Source organism: Marmota marmota, unplaced genomic scaffold, assembly GCF_001458135.2.
Source record: "Marmota marmota marmota unplaced genomic scaffold, marMar, whole genome shotgun sequence".
Taxonomy (NCBI): domain Eukaryota; kingdom Metazoa; phylum Chordata; class Mammalia; order Rodentia; family Sciuridae; genus Marmota; species Marmota marmota.
The window spans coordinates 476,350-494,767 of NW_026000108.1; the positions used below are offsets into that span (position 1 = coordinate 476,350).

The 18,418-nt window shown below is 58.8% G+C and overlaps 3 protein-coding genes across 12 annotated transcripts; 1 reads left to right on the plus strand and 2 right to left on the minus strand.

The window, feature by feature from the left end:
- Nucleotides 1-875: 875 nt before the first annotated feature.
- Atp5me (ATP synthase membrane subunit e) lies at nt 876-3,262 on the minus strand. 5 transcript variants are annotated; one of them, XM_015481833.2, is made up of 4 exons: nt 1,822-2,235; nt 1,454-1,508; nt 1,232-1,330; nt 876-959 (listed from the first exon to the last, which is right to left on the minus strand). In XM_015481833.2, exons 1-4 carry the CDS (start codon nt 1,951-1,953, stop codon nt 934-936), a joined length of 312 nt encoding a protein of 103 aa, XP_015337319.1. In that variant the 5' UTR covers nt 1,954-2,235; the 3' UTR covers nt 876-933. The 5 variants fall into 5 exon arrangements, 4 of the variants coding, with proteins under 4 accessions (XP_015337319.1, XP_048639939.1, XP_048639938.1 ...); XR_007340924.1 differs by lacking the exon at nt 1,454-1,508 and having other exon boundaries at nt 1,822-3,262; XM_048783982.1 differs by lacking the exon at nt 1,232-1,330 and having other exon boundaries at nt 1,822-3,262.
- A 358-nt stretch (nt 3,263-3,620) lies between these two features.
- Myl5 (myosin light chain 5) lies at nt 3,621-8,090 on the plus strand. Of its 6 annotated transcripts, XM_015481836.2 has the most exons (7): nt 3,621-3,779; nt 5,183-5,290; nt 5,457-5,532; nt 6,328-6,432; nt 6,845-6,923; nt 7,401-7,449; nt 7,942-8,090. In XM_015481836.2, the coding sequence occupies exons 1-7, from the start codon at nt 3,621-3,623 to the stop codon at nt 8,041-8,043; spliced, it is 678 nt and encodes a 225-aa protein (XP_015337322.1). In that variant the 3' UTR covers nt 8,044-8,090. The 6 variants fall into 6 exon arrangements, with proteins under 6 accessions (XP_015337322.1, XP_015337321.1, XP_048639941.1 ...); XM_015481835.2 differs by having other exon boundaries at nt 7,401-8,090; XM_048783984.1 differs by lacking the exons at nt 3,621-3,779; nt 5,183-5,290; nt 5,457-5,532 and having other exon boundaries at nt 5,710-6,432; nt 7,708-8,090.
- Slc49a3 (solute carrier family 49 member 3) lies at nt 7,832-18,418 on the minus strand. The gene is made up of 12 exons (XM_048783966.1): nt 18,371-18,418; nt 15,044-15,130; nt 13,694-13,831; nt 12,206-12,364; nt 11,751-11,964; nt 11,520-11,596; nt 10,797-10,934; nt 10,597-10,713; nt 10,033-10,185; nt 9,671-9,828; nt 9,280-9,389; nt 7,832-8,766 (listed from the first exon to the last, which is right to left on the minus strand). The coding sequence occupies exons 1-12, from the start codon at nt 18,416-18,418 to the stop codon at nt 8,525-8,527; spliced, it is 1,641 nt and encodes a 546-aa protein (XP_048639923.1). The 3' UTR covers nt 7,832-8,524.

Below are 18,418 nucleotides of genomic sequence, written 5' to 3' on the forward strand. Positions count from 1 at the left end.
GTTACTAACTCAGTGAGCATCATGTGTGTTCCCCACTGGACAGTACTCTGCAGGATAGGGTCACTCCTTGGGACCATCTGCCTACTTGCAGCAGGGAGCCGGTTTTCATCTCACCTCAGTGACACCTGGTGACAGCCTCAGACAGGAGCCTGGGACAGCAACCATTGAAGACCCAGGTGCTGGGACACCACTGCTCAAGGTTGGGGGGTGGGAGTGCTCGTTCACCCACAAAAACCAAATAATAGGCTTCTGAAACATTTGTAAGCCATTTCCATATGTTTACAAATATATTCACTTTACAAAAACTGAGGCTTTCTGCCTAAGGGATTGGCTCCTGGCACACAGCCGGGAAGCAGCAATACCCCACCCATCCAACTCCAACTCACAGCCTCAGTGGCCAGGAGTCCAGTCTGGGGAGGTTAGGGCTCACCTTTAAGAGACCACCTCCCTGGGCTTCTGTCTCAAGGTTGCCCTGGCCACCTTGAAATAACAGAAAAGGATTGTGAGTTGAGGACAGAAGACCCAGCTTCCAACTTAAAATTGCATCAGCACCTCCACCCACCTTCCAATCCCTCTTTTGCCTATCCAGGAGCCTGGGCTGCTGGCAGAAGCAGGGTAGAGCACGAAGCAGTTCTAGGGACTGCTCCATTAGAACTGACTACTCAAAGGCCCCCTCAACACCCCAGAAAATAGGCATCCATTTCTATACTTGTTGCTGTTTGTGAGCTGTGTTCTGGGTCAGTAATGAGTGATGCTCGTTAATCCCTTTGAAATCCCCTCTAAGAGGCCTCACCCTGAGGAAAAGACAGCACAATTGCTGAGCAGAGTCCAGGAACCTAACCACTGGAGAAGCAGTAATGAGAGGGAGCCAAACATCACGAAGGAGGAAGCTTTATTCATCTGCTGGGCTGGGGAGAGGCAGGCTGGGGAGCCTCACTTCAGTATGCTGTCATCTTGGGCTGAAAGATTGGAAAAGACACACTCAGGCAACCTAAGAGGCCCCTTCAGAACCTCAGACTTTAACCCAGAATCCAATCCAAGGACCCCCACTGCACTTCACTAAAATGGATCCTGGGCCTCTCCTCCCTTCGACCTGACTCAGCCTACGGGGATCAGCACGCTGGGGCCAGCGGCACGCCTACTCTCCAGGGCTGCTCCCCACGGGGCAGGCCGGAGGCGGCACCCCTCCCTCCACTAAAAACGGGATGGGCAGCTTAAGGCTCGCTCCTACCTTCGGCCCGTTCTCTCTCAATCCGCTTCAGCTCATCCTGCCTCTTCTTTTCCTCCGCGGCTACCCTCCTCTCCTCTTCTGCCCGAGGTTTTAGGTAACCTGGAGGGGTGGGGGCTTCGATTAACCTCCTCCCTAAAAACGCTGCGTGAAGAGGCTGGGTAGCTGCGACCCCTCCGCCCTGCGCCCAAGCCGCCCAGCCCGCCCGCCCGCCCCGGCACTCACTGTAACGCTTGGCTCCGTAGGCCACACCGAGGACCAGGGCGGAGTAGCGGCCGAGCTGCGGGACAGAACAAGGCGACTGGGCGTCAGGCGCGGCGGGAGTCGCAGCCCGCAGGCCACGGGCGGGGGACGCGGGGGGTCACACCCTGCAGGGTGTGGGGGTCGGGGTCGCAGCCTGCAGGGTGTGGGGGTCGGGGGCGTAGCCTGCAGGGTGTGGGGGTCGGGGGCGTAGCCTGCAGGGTCGGGCACGAAGGAAGGCGAGGACGCGGAAAGGCAGGGCGCGGCCTGCCAGGTCTGGGGGATGAGGGTAGTGGGCAGGGATCGGGGTCCCAGCCTATATAACCGTGCTGCTGCCACGAAGCCGGGTTCACCTTGATGAGCGGAGAGACGTGGACCGGCGGCACCATCTTGTCCCTGACCTTCGCACCGGAAGCGCAGCCGAGGCGGAGGTGAATGCCGCGAGGGCCCGGAAGACCCTGGGGCGCCAGCCTAGCCGGGCGCATGCGCCGGAGCGCGAGCGGCGCCCCCTGCCGGTAGGAAGAGGCCGAGCGCCCTCCCCGGCGGGTGACGTCACGGGACGCGCTCGTGCACAAGGAAAGTTTGCGCGCGACCGGGAGGGAAGGGTACGGCACACAGACTGTGTCCCTTCCCTGGGAGCGAGGGAACCAAGCGACCCGGCCCTGGGTGTACGGGCCGAGCGTCCGCGCCCCGCCTGCCCGGGTTTGGACCTGGAGGAGAACTAACCGAACCCCACGCTCGGTCAGGCACGAACCAGCAGTATAGAGCGCGTGCCCGAGGGGTCGGAGGCCTAGAGCGCAGGCGTGCGGGATCCGGGGCGGCGATGGCTGCAGCTCGTCAGTGATCTCCAGGCTGTTCACCCTGAGCTCTCCTGCCCTCCTTACTCCCATAGCAGGAGGGACTGGAACCTTCATGAGAAGGCCACCCAGAGCAAGGCCCCCCCCCCAGGTCCCCAACCCAGCCTTCAGAACTCGCAGCTGTGAGCTCCCAGGTGCACCTCTCCCGAGGCCACCTCTCCAGTCTCTCTGCTCGCTTCTGTACCTCAGAATGGCTACTTGTCCCCCACACCTGAGCCAGCCCTGGCTGCGGTTGCCCAAAATGGGGCCATCCGTAGCCTGGTGGTCTACCACCCCATCAGCTGTCCTCACCCCAGCAGTGACCTCACGCCTACCTGTGCTTCCTCCACCCTGCCTTACTGGGCAGGTAGTCTTGAAGGCCAAGGGTTGGGTCCCATCCAAGTCCATACCCCCCCCCTCCCTGGGAATTGGGGAAGTCCACCTTTCCTTACTCTTCCTCGAATTCCTGTTTCCAAAGACAACATAACTGAATCTAAAGTGAATAAATGCAATGAAAACTTCAAGGCCCATGGGTGCTCAGCAGTCCTGGAGGGGGACCTAGAGCCCAACTGCCTTGGCCCTCTAAGAGCCCTGGCTGAGCTTGTCCCGTTTTTCAGCTTGCTCTGGAGTCCCAGCCCTCAGCCTCCCCAGCTGGGAAGTCAGGGCTGGAGATGGGAACACCTTGGCCAATCCTGCAGGGCCAACTGCTCTTCTCTTGCCCTGGATGAGGCCAGCCTGGAGCCCCTGAGGACTCCTGCTAGAGCCCAGTCTTGTGGGGTGGATGCAGACCCTGGCCCTCCTCAGCCCTCTGGCTTTTGGGGAATCCACAAGTGCACAAAACAGAGCTCTCCACTCACACAGACATCAGCCTGCAGAGCCCCCCACCCCTTCCTGCCCTTGGGCCACTGGCCAAATGACCTCAAGTGACCGAGTGGGCTTTCTCTTTACCAGATTTTAAAATAAACTGCACTCCTCAGCAGCTGAAGCTTCCAAAGTTGAAAATAAGTGTCTCTGGGGCCCAGGTGACGACAGGGGACAGGACATACCAGCAGCTTTGGGGGTCAGTGCACAACACATACATGCCCATTGGTGCATGCAAGACCACCCATGGGCACTGCTGGAGACCTGGCTTGGATCAGGGCTCTTTGAGGGGCTAGGGGAGGGAAGGAGGGTCTCTCTTGTCTTGAAATAACCAGTGGAAGCCTCTGCACCTGTCAGGGTCAGATGTGTGCAGAATCTTGATACCCCTGTCTGTGTCACTATCTTTAGAGCTGAACTCAGTCCTGGAGGGGGACCTAGAGCCCAACTGGGCCAGGATGCTCCCTGGAGATCTGCAGCCTTCTCACATTTGGAGCTCCCCCTCCTGCAGCCAAGCCAAGACGCCTGCAGGGCCACACCCAGCCCTGCCCCAGGAAGTGGGCCCTTGGCTCTGGATCCTTAGCCCCTATACCTGGTCCCCCAGGTCCTCCCAGCAGGTGATGCCTCCACAGGGTCCTACCTGAAGACCCCTTTGGCTCTGGGGGTCTTAGGTAGCAGCACCCGAAGGGAGCTGTGTGACTGAGGCTGTGTCCCTTCCCAGAACTCAGGTCAGGCAGTAGGAGGGAGACCTGGCAGCCAAGAGTGACCCAGACCAGGTCATCTGGGTAGCCTGGCCATCCCCAAGTCTCTTGCCACAGAAACTAAAGAGCTGCCACCATGAGGTCAAAGGGTCAGGCCAGGGTCATAGGCCCCACTGTCGTATATACCAATGAGACAGGGAGGTGAGGACGGTGGTGCTTGGGAGCTCTAATACTCAAAGTGCTCAGCAGGCTGAGCCCGGTGGCACACGCCTGTCATCCCAGCAACTTGGGAGGCTAAAGTAGAGGATCACAAATTCAAGGCCAGCCTCAGGAACTTAGCAGATCCTGTCTCTAAATAAAAAGTGCTGGGGATACAGCTCAGTGTTAAAGTACCCCTGGGTTCAATCACCAGTATCAATAAATAAATAAATACTAAAATGAGTGCTCAGCAATGTTTGGGCTCCTTGTAGTACCTCTGTACAGATCTGGAGAAGCCAAATTTCCTTTGACACTTACAGTTCCTGCAGTCCCAGCAGGGCCCACAGTGCCTAAGAGGGCTCTCAACACCAAGGCCCTGGCCAAAAGTTTGGCAGATGGCCCTGGAGACACAGCCTCCTACGCAGAACAAAGCCTCCTGGTGCCCGGGGGCAGAGGGGTGTCTGAGTCACCGGCAGGTTGCCCAGGCTCACTCTGCAGTTGTCCAGTCCCCTGGGGTGGCCCTGAGCCTGTCCTTGTAGGGAGTGGCAGCTGAAGTCTGAAGTGTCCTGGGGGACCAGGCAGAAGCTTAAGACAGGCAGGACTGGAGCCCTGGGCAGGGAGGACCCAGGCATGGTGAGCAGGCAGACAACTGGGCAGGGGCATGTGAGAGCTGTGTGTGCACACGAGTGTGATGTGCATGTGAGTGTGTGAGAGCATGTGAACATGCACCTCAGTGTGGGTGTGAGAAGTATGTGCCTCGGCCACCCAGGGACAGCCACCCTGGTGACAGTCGGGGAAGCATGTGGGAGAGTCTGGGCCACAGGAGACCTGGTGCCCAGGACAGGCCCATTCATGGAGTCCATTTGCTCTGGAGCCCCCAGGCCAAGCCCAGTGAGGTAGTCTGAGCCCTGTGCTGTGCCAGGGCCTAAGGAGTCCCTGTCCTCCCCCATACACCTGGGCTTGGGGCCACCATGTTGCCTGATCCTCTCCTCTGTGTTAAGCCTGCTGAATCTTGGGATGCCCTGGGGTTCCAGCTGGCCAGGGACCTTCAGCAGGATCATGGGGTGTCCTGGGGTTCCCGCAGCTGGCCAGGACCCTAAGTCTTGGTGCTCCTGCCTCAGGCCAGCAGGAAGACCAAGAAGAAGGAGGGCGGGGCACTGCGTGCCCAGAGGGCATCCTCCAATGTCTTCTCCAACTTCGAACAGACCCAGATCCAGGAGTTCAAGGAGGTGGGTCTGTCCTCTTTTGTCCAAGTCCCCTTTTCCAGTGGGTGGGGGGGATCCCATGTAGGCCTGTGGCTGCCTTTCGCCTGGGTGTGGGTGAGGAGCCAGGAGAGGCACAGGAATGGAGGCAGAGCTGGGCTACCAGCAATGCTCCCAGCAGCCTGGGTTCTAGGCATTCACACTCATGGATCAGAACCGAGATGGCTTCATTGACAAGGAGGACCTGAAGGATACCTACGCCTCCCTGGGTAAGTGCCAGTAGAAGGTGAGCACGTGACATCCAACCTGGACATCATCACTCTTCCTCGAGTGGATCAAGGGCACTGGCCCTACAGGCTGGTGACATCCTGCACACTTGGCTTGCTCAGGGTCAGCACAGGGTGCCCAGGGCAGACCAGCCAGTGGCCCACTGCCCACACACGACCACTTGGGATGGGCTTGGAGCAGGGGATCCCAGGAGGGGACAACACCAGTGGGCTGCCACAGCCACAGCTTATGCAGGCTGAGCCCACCCTGCCTCAGCCCAGCCTCATGGAGCTAGGAGAGGGCGTGGGGCCTGCCTATGCTCTCACACTGGACCCAGTTCTTCCAGCCCTCTCCAAGGCCACCCAGGGGCACAAAGCCTCTGCACCAAAATTCCCCATGGGGAATTCCTCAGGCCAGGCCTGAGGCTTCCGGTCCTGCCCCAGGAGCTGGGGAAGGTGGGCAGGTTTCTTCCTATGGTAGAGTCCCCTCTCAACCCTCCTTATGCCTAAACATAGAAAAGACACCTCCCCTGTCCCCAAACCCAGCCTCCCCTCTCCCCACCTCTGATCCCCCCTTTCCTCCTCAGCAGCTGTGTCCCAGGCTCAGGGTTTGGGGTGAATTCACCTGCCCCAGCCTGTACCCCACACACCTGGCTGAGAGCACTCTCCCCAAGAGCCCAGCACTGTTCTGGGGTCACCGTGGAGAACAACAGGAGTGGGTCGCCAGTGTCAACAAGGGCAGAGGGGCAGGGGGTGACGTTCCTGCTCTGGTAAACCCTCCCCCTGGTTTTGCCACAGGCAAAACCAACGTCAAGGATGATGAGCTGGACGCCATGCTCCGGGAGGCTTCAGGGCCCATCAACTTTACCATGTTCCTGAACCTGTTTGGGGAGAAGCTGACTGGTGAGCTCTTTGGTCCCTCTCAGGGATAGCCCTCCTGGGCAGCCCTCAGGCCAATCAGCCAGCTGTGTGTATGTGCCTAGCTAATTCCCAGTGCTTAGAAATCCAGCCATTGCACATAGAAGCCTGTGTTTTCCCCATGCCCTAAGATCCTGTCAGCCACCCAGAGCCATTTGAGTTCCAAACCTCCCATCTACCCAGCTGTCCAGTGGTCTCTGTCCCTCACTCCTAGATCCCTGGCTCCAGCTGCAGGCATGGACTGACTCTGGGGACCCTGAGAATGGTTCCCCCAGGTGGGAACAACAGGGCAGGCTCCCTGGGGCTCAGGAGTGGGAAGGCTTCCTGACAGTAATGCTGCTGGGCAGGGGCTCAGAGCCCTGGGGTAGCAGGGGACCCTATGGCCTCTTTGCTGCAGGCACAGACACTGAGGAGACCATCCTGAATGCCTTCAAGATGCTCGATCCTGACGGCAAAGGCAGCATCCACAAGGAGTAGTGAGTGCAGCTGCAGGGAGGGTCTCAGCTGGCAGAAGGGGCTGCAGCACCCACACCCAAGCCCATCTCCTGGTCTCTCCAGCTTTGGGGCCTTCTGTGGCCTGAGCGGAGTCCTTCAGGATGACCCAGGAAGTCCAGTCCCACCCAGTGGGGCAGTCTCCACGACTAGGCCACCAGGTCCCTCCAGGTGTCACTGTCTTTAGACCCTGCTACAGGAGGGCCACCTCATCCAGGGGCTGGGGAGAGGGAATAGCCTGGTGTCCCTCCCAAGCACTTGCCTGTGACCCATAAAACACCTCCTCAGGACTGGGGATGACCGATGGGGGTCAGGATGGGCTGGGGTGATCACCAGGTGCTGGGAAGGTGGGGTGAGGACTGAGCCCACGCCACTCTGAGCCGCGTTGGAGGTGCCCTGGTGTGAGCTGCCAGCCCTTCCTCAGGGAGCCTAACCACTCCCCTGCTCCTCCTGGCCCTCAGCATCAAGCGCCTGCTGATGTCCCAGGCTGACAAGATGACTGCAACTGAGGTAGGCCTGCAGCCCCAGAGGGCCACTGAGGGACAGCAGCCCCAGGCTGCAGGAGCATGGTGGGCAGGACTAAGAACAGTCCCTGGGGCAGGGGCTCCTGGGAGAGGGGGGTGGCCCTGGGCTAGGTCAGGGCTGGAAGCCACTGGCCAGTTGGTGGTCTGACCTAGCTGAGGGGACAGACTTACTGTCCTAGCCCAAGGGGACAGGGTAGCCCCCATCTGTACTTCAGAACTCCACCCCATTCTTCACATTGCCCAGGTGGCCACCCTAAGCACCACTGACCAGCTCGGTAACCTGCTTCTCCTTCTGGCCCCATGCCCACCCTGCTTGCCCCTCCAAGATCCCTCCCCATTCCTGGCAGAGAAGCAACACTAGGAGCCTCTGGAGTTCAGCACCTGTAATCCAGAGCACCTAGGAGGCTGAGGTGTGGGGACCTCTTGCCACCCATTCCACCAGGCCTGACCCCCCACCCACCAACTCGCCTTCATTCAGGTGGACCAGATGCTGGAGTTCGCCTCCATCGACGCAGCGGGCAACCTGGATTACAAGGCGCTGAGCTACGTGCTCACCCATGGGGAGGAGAAGGAGGAGTGAGGCTACTCAGCCCTGGTTGTGTCCAGTTCAATAAATGTGGACCCACACATCTGCCTGCCAGTGTCTGCCCGAGAGTCTGCATCGGCCTGGGGCCCCTGTGCTGGCAGCCCTGCCCACCTGTCTTAGCATCAGCCTCAGTGTGTGGTCACCCCATACTGAGCAGAGAAGAAGAGGCTCAGGGATTGGCTCCTTCTAGCAAGTGCCCACACCTGTCCACTCCAGGTCCCTCATACCCAGCTCCCCTTCAGCCCCTGCTGTTGTGCCAGGCCACCTCACCAACCTACACTGCCCTGTGTTGGGCTGTCTTCCCTGGTCAGTGTCCATACAGTAGCAGCTCTTCTTGCTTCAACCATACAGTCTGCACAGGGTCCATAGTGCCAAATCCTGCCATGCCCTGGGTGTGCCAAGAACCCTGAGCCGGTGGTCACAGTCCCGGTGACCAGAGATTGCCTCTCCACCTCCCTTCATGAGACACCCCTGCTCACAGTCTCCGCGAGTCCTTGGGCTCCTGAAGGCAGGAGGCAGGGCCAGGAGGTTCCTGCAGCCTCTGAGCTGGAGGTGCTGAGCCAGGAGCCTCAGGTGGTGCCCTCAGCTCTGGGGCACATGTCCAGGGCAAGGGGGGTCCTGCAGACTCAGCCTGCAGGCGCCGGTATGGGGTGTGGAAGAAGAGCACCAAGACACAGGTGAAGAGGGTGCACAGGCTGGCCATCAGCAGCAGAGACACTGGGGACACACACAGCTCTCTCTCTCAGCTGGCCCAATTAGCCAGAGGAGCCCTCGGCCATGGCAGAGCCCAGGGGATCTGGACCCACCATGGCCACCATGCATCCCCAAAGCAGCCCTGCTCCCCATCCTGACAGTCCCGGGGGTCACAGGCCTTGTGCCCAGGGTGCCTGACCCCCACTGTCATCACTGCCCACTCCAGCTCCGACTGTGCTCTCTGTCCCTGTCCCTCTCCTCTCAGCCCCTCCCCACTCTCTGGCCCCATGTCTCTCCACTTCTCTCTCTCTTTCCTGGCTCTAAAACAGCTCACGAGGGGGCACTGAGACTGGGCTTCTCTCAGGGTCTTTGGGCGGCACCCACCCGCTGAGCTCAGGTGCTCAGGTGTAGGTGGCATGTGAAGGGCACCCAGAGACAGGGCCCAGAATGGGGGTTCCAGGGCTGCCCCAACTGGCCAGGCCTGGCCTTTTTACCTCTACTCATTGAGGGCCCTGGGTCATGGGTATGGACACTGACCTGTCCAGTCCAGCGGGTCCTCACCATGCTGGCAGGTGGAGGAGGATGGATCTTCGGGCCGCACAGTCAGCACCGTCAGCAACACCATGATGAGCACACCCTGGGCCTGCCTGGACATGCACAGCCCTCAGCCAGGGCCACGGCACTGTCCACCTTTCAAAGCCAATGCCACCTTGGGAGGGACCGACATTGCGCCGCCCGCTGACATTCCAAGAGCAGCATGAAGCCTAGTCCATGTGGCCTAGGCTTGCCCAGGCCTGTGTATGGCCCACCCTTACCAGAGCAGACAGGCCACTCTCTTCCCAAACAGGGGCCTGGGCCATGCAGCCTGGGGTGGGCCAGGGGAGAGCATCTAGGCCCAGGGAAGCAGCCAGGGCAGGTGGACACTCACCCCAGCACAAAGACCAGGCCTGCAGCTGCACCCTCACCCACAGGAAAGGCACACTCCACCGCCAGCTCCATGGCCACAGGTGCCACAGAGAAGCCGAAGAACCCAAACAGCGAGCAGGTGGCAGCCACTGCAAGGGCTTGCCCCTGCAGTCGGGACACCTGGGAGCAGCCAGACAACAGAGGAGACAGCAGTCAGCACAGCCAGCTGTGCCAACTAGGCTGCATGGCTGTAGGCAGGGACACCTCACCCACCATGGGCCCCCCAGCAGGAGAGGCCATGCCTGAGAGGCCAGTGGCCTCTTGCCTGCCACCTGCCCGGGCACTCCTCCACCCCTGCAGCGGGGCTCAGCAGGGGACTCTCACCAGGGCAAAGGCCACACAGGCCATGGAGGCAAGGCAGAGACCTATCTTCGTGGCCTCAGTGAAGTGCTTGGTCCAATCCACATACAGGCCAAGAACCAGTGCCCCCAGGATCCCAAACACGATGAAGAGAGCCCCGCAGAGGCCCGAGAACCCCTGGAAGAGGGGAAAGTTCAGGCAACATCCTGGGGCAGGACGCCACCAGAGTTCCTTGGGACATACCCTGTGACCAGGGCAGTACCCAAGGCCAAAGCAGGACAACACTATTGGCTGTCTGCCAGAGTGGGATCCACTACTGAGCACCCCACTAAGGAAAAGGGCCAGTCACCAGAGATATCCACAGGCCCTCAGTGCCCTGCACCTAGGGCAGAAGTGGAAACATGCCCCAGGCCCACACCCAGCTCTGAGCCAAAGGGAACAGGGCAGAGGGCAACAGGTATGGGTCAGGCCCAGGGATGCACAAGTCCTACAGCTGGCCCTCCATGCTTCTTCCAGCGTGGACACTGAGCACTCAGAGGCAGTGGGTAACCCGAGCAGAGGCAGAGTCCCTGCCCTGCAGGAACTCACATTGGAGTAGCCATTGGCACAGAGGATCTGCTCCAGGAGAGCCGAGAAGCTGGAGAAGATCCCGATGCCACCCCCAAAGCACACAGCCAGGATGACATAGGCCTTGTTCTGCAGAAGCTGGAGGGGAGGTGCCTCTTAGCCCAGAAGCCCAGGTGCTTCCAGCCAGGGCCTTCCCACCCCCAGAGTCCCACCACACTCACCAGCTTGAGCCCCTGGAGGAAGTTCTCCGAGGTGGAGCTGGCGGCCCCCACAGAGGGTGGGGTGGGGGGTACACTCTCCCAGAGGCAGACAGTGGCCAGCAGGCAGGCCAGGCCTGCAGGGATGGTGTAGACTCCAAGCTGGGAGAGGGCATGGGTGTCATAAACAGCCACACAGGTAATTGTGCCCACATGCCTCTGCCCTGCTCTGGGCCCAGGTCCTTATCCCCTTGTGATCTCTGTCCACCCTCCAACCTCCAGAGTCACCAGTAAACCCAGGGCCTGTGGTGGGCTGCTTTGCACCACCCTCACCTGCTCCTGGGGGTTTCATGCAGAGCCCTGATTATCAAAATATTCCTCAAGGATGGCTCCCACCTTGACAAGGCCAGCCTGACCACCCAGAACAGACTAGCACCTAAGGGCCAGCTGCACAATCACGTAGGAAGAAGGTCATGCAAACACATCCAGGCATGTCAGAGTACAAGTGCACAGGTGTGAGCACACCACACACACACACACACACACCTCACACCACACATGCATGCACAGCACGCACACATTCATATACCACACATGTGCACACATGTGCACAGTGTGCACACACCACACACATGCACGTACAACTCATGCACACCCCTCACACCACACATGCACACACACCACTTACACATGCACAAGCAGACAGCAGAAACACACCACACATGTGCGCCTTACAAGCTTCCTCACCATTAGAGGGATGTCCTCTCCCTTCTTGACCAGGGCAGGTGACAGCACATTGGCCACAAGGATGCCCAGGGGATTTGCTGGGTGGAGAGATGAACCAGGCAGCAGGTCAGCTCAGCCATGGCTGGCCTCATCCCCAGCCCAGGGGGAAGGCTTCCTGGCCCTGGGGCCCTGGCTCATGAGCTCAAGGGGTGGAAGACCCAGGCAGGCAGAGGCCTCAGCCCTGGGACTTACACATAGTGGCAATCATGTTGGCTCTGGCTCGCTGATGCTCTGGGAACCACAAGGCGGCCAGCTTGGCTGGAGAGAAGATTACCAAGTTCTGGGCCAGGGCACAGAGGCTCTGGCCACCCATGAAGAAGGCAAATGTGTTGGGGACCCAGGCAGCCACACAGGGAAGGGCGCGGAGCATACTCCCAGCAAAGTTCAGCCATGCACCCAGGATGGTCTGCAGGACAGTCAGAAGGCTGCTGGCCATCTCGGACTCCCCAACCCATGTCCCCAAATGCCCACCCTAGCTCACAGGCACATCCCAATTTGTAGCCATCCCTCCTCCCTGGCAGTTTTGCCTGGGGTCCCAGCCAGCAGGGCTGTTGGGCCCTGGTCTGGGGAGCACATGCACCCAACCTCTAAATGCAGAGGACCTTGCTAATAATCCCAGGCAGGCCATGGTGTGGGGTCTGACTCACCGCCCCTCGGAGCCCCACAGAGTCTAGGACCCAGATGGCCAAGATGCCAAATGGGATGGACACCACCAGGTAGATCAGCGAGAGCCAGCCAACCTGTGCCATGGACAGGAGGAAGTGCTGGGCAATGATGTCTGCAACTGGGGCGAAGCTGAGCCAGAGCTGTGGGGACATGCGGAGTCAGCCTAGGGCTCACAGACACTGCCCCGCCACTCCTCCCTGGCTGCCTGCTGCCCCTCTCATCCATCCCTCGGCAGGATAGCATGAGTCCGCCTGTAAGGGCAATAGGAGGTCGGACCAGCCCTGAGGCTGATGATATGGCCAGAGCCTGCAGGATCAGGAGCCCCACTGGGACTGGACCTGACCCCTGAGGACAGCCTGAGGGCTGTCAGCAGGGGGACCACCCACCCTCTGGGAAGCTCTGTGTGGACTATGGGTGTGAAAGGGCACATGGGCAGCTGAGGCTTGCCAAGTGGGCAGGGAGAGGCAGCAAGAGCAGAACCTCGGAGGGATGGAGTTGCCTGGACACAGCACCAGTTCACAGAAGGCAAGGGACATTGGGGAGAGGGAAGATGGCAGCCCTGGCCCCCCATCACATGGATGAGCACTAAGCTGACACAGTCTGGGCAGTCGGTGGCTAGAGGAGACACCATGCCAGACGTCCAGATAGCAAGGGCGGGAAGCCCTGGGAGCCTAGGTGTGAGTGAGGCTGCAGGCAGCAGCACCCAGAGGGACAAGGAGGGCCCCAGCAGGGCTGAGGACAGTGCCAAAGGGACAGCAGAGCTCAGATTCTGGAACATTTTTTGAGGGGGGCAGGTCATCTCTTGCAAGCTGGACAATGGAATCTCAGGTAGAAACACCTCCACTGTGTGCGGGCCCCACCCCACAGGAGACAGGTGTCCTGCAGGTGAGGCCATCCCCAGGGCAGAGGACATTCTTCAACTGTAGGAGTTACCAAATGCTGAGAGCAACCCATGGTTTCTCAGCAAACAGCACACTCACCACACTGGGCCATGGGGCAGGCTTTCTGGAAAAGACGAGGGGGCAGGAGGAAAGGAGGGGTCATCAAGGCTTAACCCAGAGGTGGGGTGGGAGGGTGGCACATGGACCAACCACGAGGGTGTATCACGGTCCAAGGTCACGATGAGTCAACTCAGGATGCCACGAGCTCTAGGCCACACCCTCCATGGTGGGCAGTGAGAGCCAGGCTCCCACTGCCAAACTCACATGACCGCCAGCTAAGCAAGGGCTGACTGTCTTCCTCTTTCCTCAGGACAGTGCAAGGGCTGATCCCCAAGCTCAGAAAGAGCAGCAAACAGGCTCAGCTGCCTCCTGCCTGACCTAACCCAGCAGTTGAAGGCGTCAGCATCTGTTTACAGAGCCTGCTCTACAGAACTGATTGGAGCTCCTCCCTAAACAGCCAGCAGCAGCTCCATGTCTTCCTCCCAGAGCTGTGACCCTGGGTGGCAGGAGATGACCTATCCAACTCACCTGCTGTGCAAGAAGTCCTTCAACCAGCTCCCAGCCCTTCCCTGCTCGCCCCTCATCTTCCTGAGGAGCAGGCAGAGCCCCACACAGAACCCTGTTCAGAATGCTGGGCTGTCTCCAGGCCTCACCCCAAGCTCTGTGCTACCTGTCCCCTCAGCACCTGGGAGCCCTGGTCACCAGCTGCAAACAGTGACCCAGGGCTACAGGAACCTGGCCAGGGCAAACATGAAGCCCAGTGCTCACAGTGGAGACCCAGCAGGGATCACAATTCCTGTCTGCTCCACAATGGCAGGACCCTACCTGGGCGACCCAGGAACTTCTCAGACCCATGGAAGAAGCTCCAGAGGAGGCCCGAGTGCATCCCCAGATGGCCTAGCCACAGCCTTGTCCAGACATCCCCAGATGGCCTAGCCACAGCCTTGTCCAGACATCCCCAGATGGCCTAGCCACAGCCTTGTCTAGACACAGGGGCCTGGGAGCCAAGCCACAGCAGCAAATCAGGGCTCATCCAGGCAGCTTTGGCAGAGGGAAGAGGTTTCTGGAGTTACTGCAGCCTGCAGACCCCAGTGCCCACCCCAGACAGCCTGGGAGCCCCCATCACAGTCCACTCTGTTCAGCCACCAGGTCAGATGGTGGTGAGGTGGTTGGAAGCCCTCCCTCCACCTATGGATGCCTGTCTAAGCAACATGGAGAGGTGGCCAAGACTAGCCTGGCACAGAGGAAGTGAGGGTCACACACAGCCCACCTAGGTACAAGGGCTGTGAGGCAGCCTAGGCCTCTGGCTGCAGGGGCTGGGGGCTGCGGAGAGTCTAGGAAGCTGCAGGCTGTGGGGTGGGACACCTGAAATGGCAAAGCCCATCTCTCTGCTGGTCCCTCTCAGTGCCGACTGCCAGTGCCCTGGAGCTGGGGCAGACTGGGACAGACGTTGGCCCCTTACTGGGCGGCCAGCGCGGACCAGGAGAAGGCGCCCGAGGCCGAGGCCCAGGTCCCCGTACCCGGGCACCGGACACGTGCGGCCGCGGCCCCGGGGCTGAGGGACAGTGCAGCAGGCCGGCTCCAGCGCTACACCTGCCCGCCCCAGCGCTCCCACGCCCGCCCGGCNCGCCCCTCATCTTCCTGAGGAGCAGGCAGAGCCCCACACAGAACCCTGTTCAGAATGCTGGGCTGTCTCCAGGCCTCACCCCAAGCTCTGTGCTACCTGTCCCCTCAGCACCTGGGAGCCCTGGTCACCAGCTGCAAACAGTGACCCAGGGCTACAGGAACCTGGCCAGGGCAAACATGAAGCCCAGTGCTCACAGTGGAGACCCAGCAGGGATCACAATTCCTGTCTGCTCCACAATGGCAGGACCCTACCTGGGCGACCCAGGAACTTCTCAGACCCATGGAAGAAGCTCCAGAGGACTTAAAGGCACCCGCGTAGGCGGGTCGGGTGGCGCCGGACTGGGCGGGGCAATAGGGTCAGTCCCCGCCCCCAAGGATCCGCTGGGGCGACGCGTCGTGTGGGAGGGGCGAGTGGGCGGAGTTGCCCTCCCCACTTTGGGTGTCGTGCTGAAGCCGGGATCGAAACCGAGCCTCAGAGGCAGGAAAAAGTCCCTTCTTGTAGTGGCCAATCGGGTCACAGCTTGTGAGGACCCGTCGTGAACATGCTCGCGGGGGTGGGTGCAGGAAAGGGGACCTGCAGTCTCTTTGCCCCCAAACTACTGAGATCCAAGCAAGCGGCAGGGAGAGGCTAGAGGCCAGCCTGGAAGAGGAAACTGGTGTCAGTCTGCAAAGAGCCTGGAATCCAGAGTGCCATTACACCTCCCGCTAGGGGAATCCGGAAGGGTGGGAGCTGGGGAGGACAAGGCCTGAAGATCCCGTCGGCCCAGCCCCTAGGGGAGGCAGCCTGCCCTCCCACCCGGATGTTTTCTGCTGCTTCCCCCGGGAGTCAGCTGGCCCAGCAGCTGGGCAGGTTTCTGTTTGTCTCCACAGAGGCCTATGGGTGGGAGGCAGGAGGGAGGCCAGTCTGGCTCAGTGGGCGTGAGTCTGGCTCAGAGGGCCTGTGTCTGGCTGGTTCCTGGCCCTGCCAGGCAGGCCCATGTAGAGTGGGGTCTCCTTATCCAGATTGAGGTGGACAAGGAGGCCTCCTGTCCCTCAGGCTCGCCTCTGTGGTCCGGAGCAGGCTGTTCCTGCTCTTAGTCTTAAGGGTTGGCAGGTGTCACTGTCACAGGAGATGTCTCTGGAAGAGGGTTGTCATCTGAAGAATTCCCAGGGAAGGGGGGATTCCGGCAGCACAAGTGGGGTCCTTGAAATGCATGACAGATAAGATTGACAGCACTGTCTATCAGGGAGCAGGATTAGGGTTAGGAAAGCAGGGGCACACATTCCAGAGAGAACAGGCCCCTGTTCCTGGGTTCTGGGCTCTTCTAAAGAAGTCTGATGAGGGGTGGGCACAGGAGGTGTGGGGTTGGTGTCAGTCTGGGGATCTCAAGATGCTTTATAGTGGTCTGGTCATTCTCCAGATCCTCAGGCCGGCGTGGTCTCCATTATCTGTCTGATCAGTAATCGTTGCTGGAAAGCCCCCCCAAATTATAGGGGTTTTTTAAATGTCATATATCTCTTTACTCGATATATTTATTTGTGGGCTAGTTAACAGAGGACAAGGTAGAATCACAGGTTTTCTAGAAGCTTGTGGGTGACAGGCCCTGCAAAGCACCGGCCTGGAAAGGCAGGTGACACTCAGTTAAAATTGTCTCTGTCCCTGTTTCCTTCAAGTTTCCTTCTGCCTATTCATTGCTTCTCTTACTCACCACTGTCCCACATCCCTCTCTGAACAAGCAGTTGCGTGGTCCCAGCCCTTGTGTGTTCTTACCAGGGTCGTGTGTGCGTCAGATGGAGTCACACACTTTGGGGTCTCTTTTGTGAAGAACTGTTGAGTAACCAAGGGGAAATGGGGCTCTCCCCAGTGCCCTCCAAAAGGACAGCCCACTCTCTGAAACCTCTGAAGGGGCCCTGTGGTCCTCCTGCTCAGTGCCACTGTCCTCACCTCACCTTTGTCCCTTCCAGCTCCCCTGTCCCCTTCTCCTCATTCCTTACTTGCCCCCACCCCATCCATCCACTAACCCTGACCCCGAGGAGCTGGCCCTCACAGCCTTCCCCCAAGGCCTGGTACTGCTTGGGACTGGGGACTTCCATGTCTTCCTACCACTCCTGGCAGATAGGGAGGGACAGCATAGGTATCGATGTCTAGGACATGGCTAGATAGGATTTGCCCCTCACCAGCTGCAGGCCTAGTAAAGTCTCAGCCTGTTACCCTAAAACAGGGTGACCAAGTGGCTATTTCCACCTATCCAAGTCTCTGTCAACTCCTCCTCCCATATCCTCAGGGGTCTGGGGTGAGCAGTGAGTTCAGCAAGGCTGCAGGACACAAGATCAGCACACTACAATGAACTGTATTTCTTTGAACTGTGCCTCCCATGTGAAAACCACAATTAAAGACAGGGTACATATATAATTACTTCAAAGAAAATTAAATACTTTAGCAAAGCAAGTGTAGTGCTTCGATGCTAATGATTATACAACATTAACAGAAGAAATCAAAAAGACCAAATAAACAGAGAGGTATACTGTGTCCATGGATTGGGAAACAGCAGAGTAAAGATGCCAGTTCTCCTTAAATTGACTTACAGATTTGATGCAATTCCCATCAGAGGTTCTCAAACACACAGACTGACAGAAAATGTTCGAAAACCACATAGCCAACAAAGGACTGGTAGCTAGGATATATATTTCAACAGTTTAAAAAATTCAGCATGAAAGTGGGCCAAGACATGAGGAGGCATCTCATGGAAGAGGATCCACAGAGGGCAATAGGAATGAGTGACTAACTTGATTAGCCACCAGGAGAATGCAAGTTAAATCTTTGTGAGCTGTCACCACACGCCTTTCAGAATGGCTAAAATAGAACAGCACAACACCAGATGCTATCAAGTCTCTGAAAAACAAGGCGGCGGCTTCTTATACACATAAGTATGCAGCTGTTGCATAAGCCAGCAATTGCACTCCTGAATTCATCCCTCAAAAGCCTGAGCCCAGACCCACAGCCGCTTTCTCTGTGAGAGTCAAAACTGGAAACCCCCTGGTATCCCCTAGCAGGATGGCTAAGCTAGCTGCTCACCTCCGTAGCATGAAACACAGCTCAGGAGCAAGAAGCTGGTAGCATACAAGTCTGGATGGATCTGTCAGGGCCATGAGACGGGACAAAAGGCTGGGAACAGGGAGTGACCCTGGGGTGCAGTGAATGAGTCCCCTAAGTGGCAGGACCTACTGCTTCTCTACCCTCCTGAACAAATGGGTCACAAGACCCAATCCAACCAGAGAAGTAGAATGTTTGCACAAGATGAGATTTCTCCTGAGAAAACCTAATAAATCCTCTAGCTTCACCTTTTCTTAGTTAACTTGAGACTTGCCTGTTTGGGAGGTCACACAGCTAGGGCATATGACTGGTTCCCTAGGGCTTTGCTGCAAGTCACACCTCTGCTGCGTGGGCTATGTGGACAGTGGAGGCCCAGCTGCTCTTCAGGGACTCCAAGGCCTCTTTCACTGGAGACTCTGGCTCTTCCCCAGGCCTGCAGGAGTCTGGTGGGTGACTGGAGTGGAGTCTCTGTCTTCATATTGGTCCTGTCCCCTTGGCCACCTTACCCTTTGGGTCAATTCTACTGGGTCCTGTGGGTAGTCATAGCTGACCAT

Bases quoted from the DNA above. Each gene is read 5' to 3' on its own strand.
- Atp5me (XM_048783980.1), bottom strand. From the start codon at position 2,835: ATGGGCCTTGAAGTTTTCATTGCATTTATTCACTTTAGATTCAGTTAT. The intron at 1,509-1,793 runs GTTATATAGGCT...TCTGTCCCGCAG, and splicing joins GGCTTCGTGGCAGCAGCACG to CTCGGCCGCTACTCCGCCCT. The intron at 1,331-1,453 runs GTGAGTGCCGGG...CCACCCCTCCAG, and splicing joins CTACGGAGCCAAGCGTTACA to GTTACCTAAAACCTCGGGCA.
- Myl5 (XM_048783983.1), top strand. From the start codon at position 5,847: ATGCTCTCACACTGGACCCAGTTCTTCCAGCCCTCTCCAAGGCCACCC. The intron at 6,433-6,844 runs GTGAGCTCTTTG...TCTTTGCTGCAG, and splicing joins GTTTGGGGAGAAGCTGACTG to GCACAGACACTGAGGAGACC. The intron at 6,924-7,400 runs GTGAGTGCAGCT...CCTGGCCCTCAG, and splicing joins GGCAGCATCCACAAGGAGTA to CATCAAGCGCCTGCTGATGT.
- Slc49a3 (XM_048783966.1), bottom strand. From the start codon at position 18,418: ATGGTCAGCTATGACTACCCACAGGACCCAGTAGAATTGACCCAAAGG. The intron at 12,365-13,693 runs GTGAGTTGGATA...ATGTCCCCACAG, and splicing joins AAGGACTTCTTGCACAGCAG to CTCTGGCTCAGCTTCGCCCC. The intron at 9,829-10,032 runs GTGAGAGTCCCC...GGCTGCTCCCAG, and splicing joins CCTGTGTGGCCTTTGCCCTG to GTGTCCCGACTGCAGGGGCA.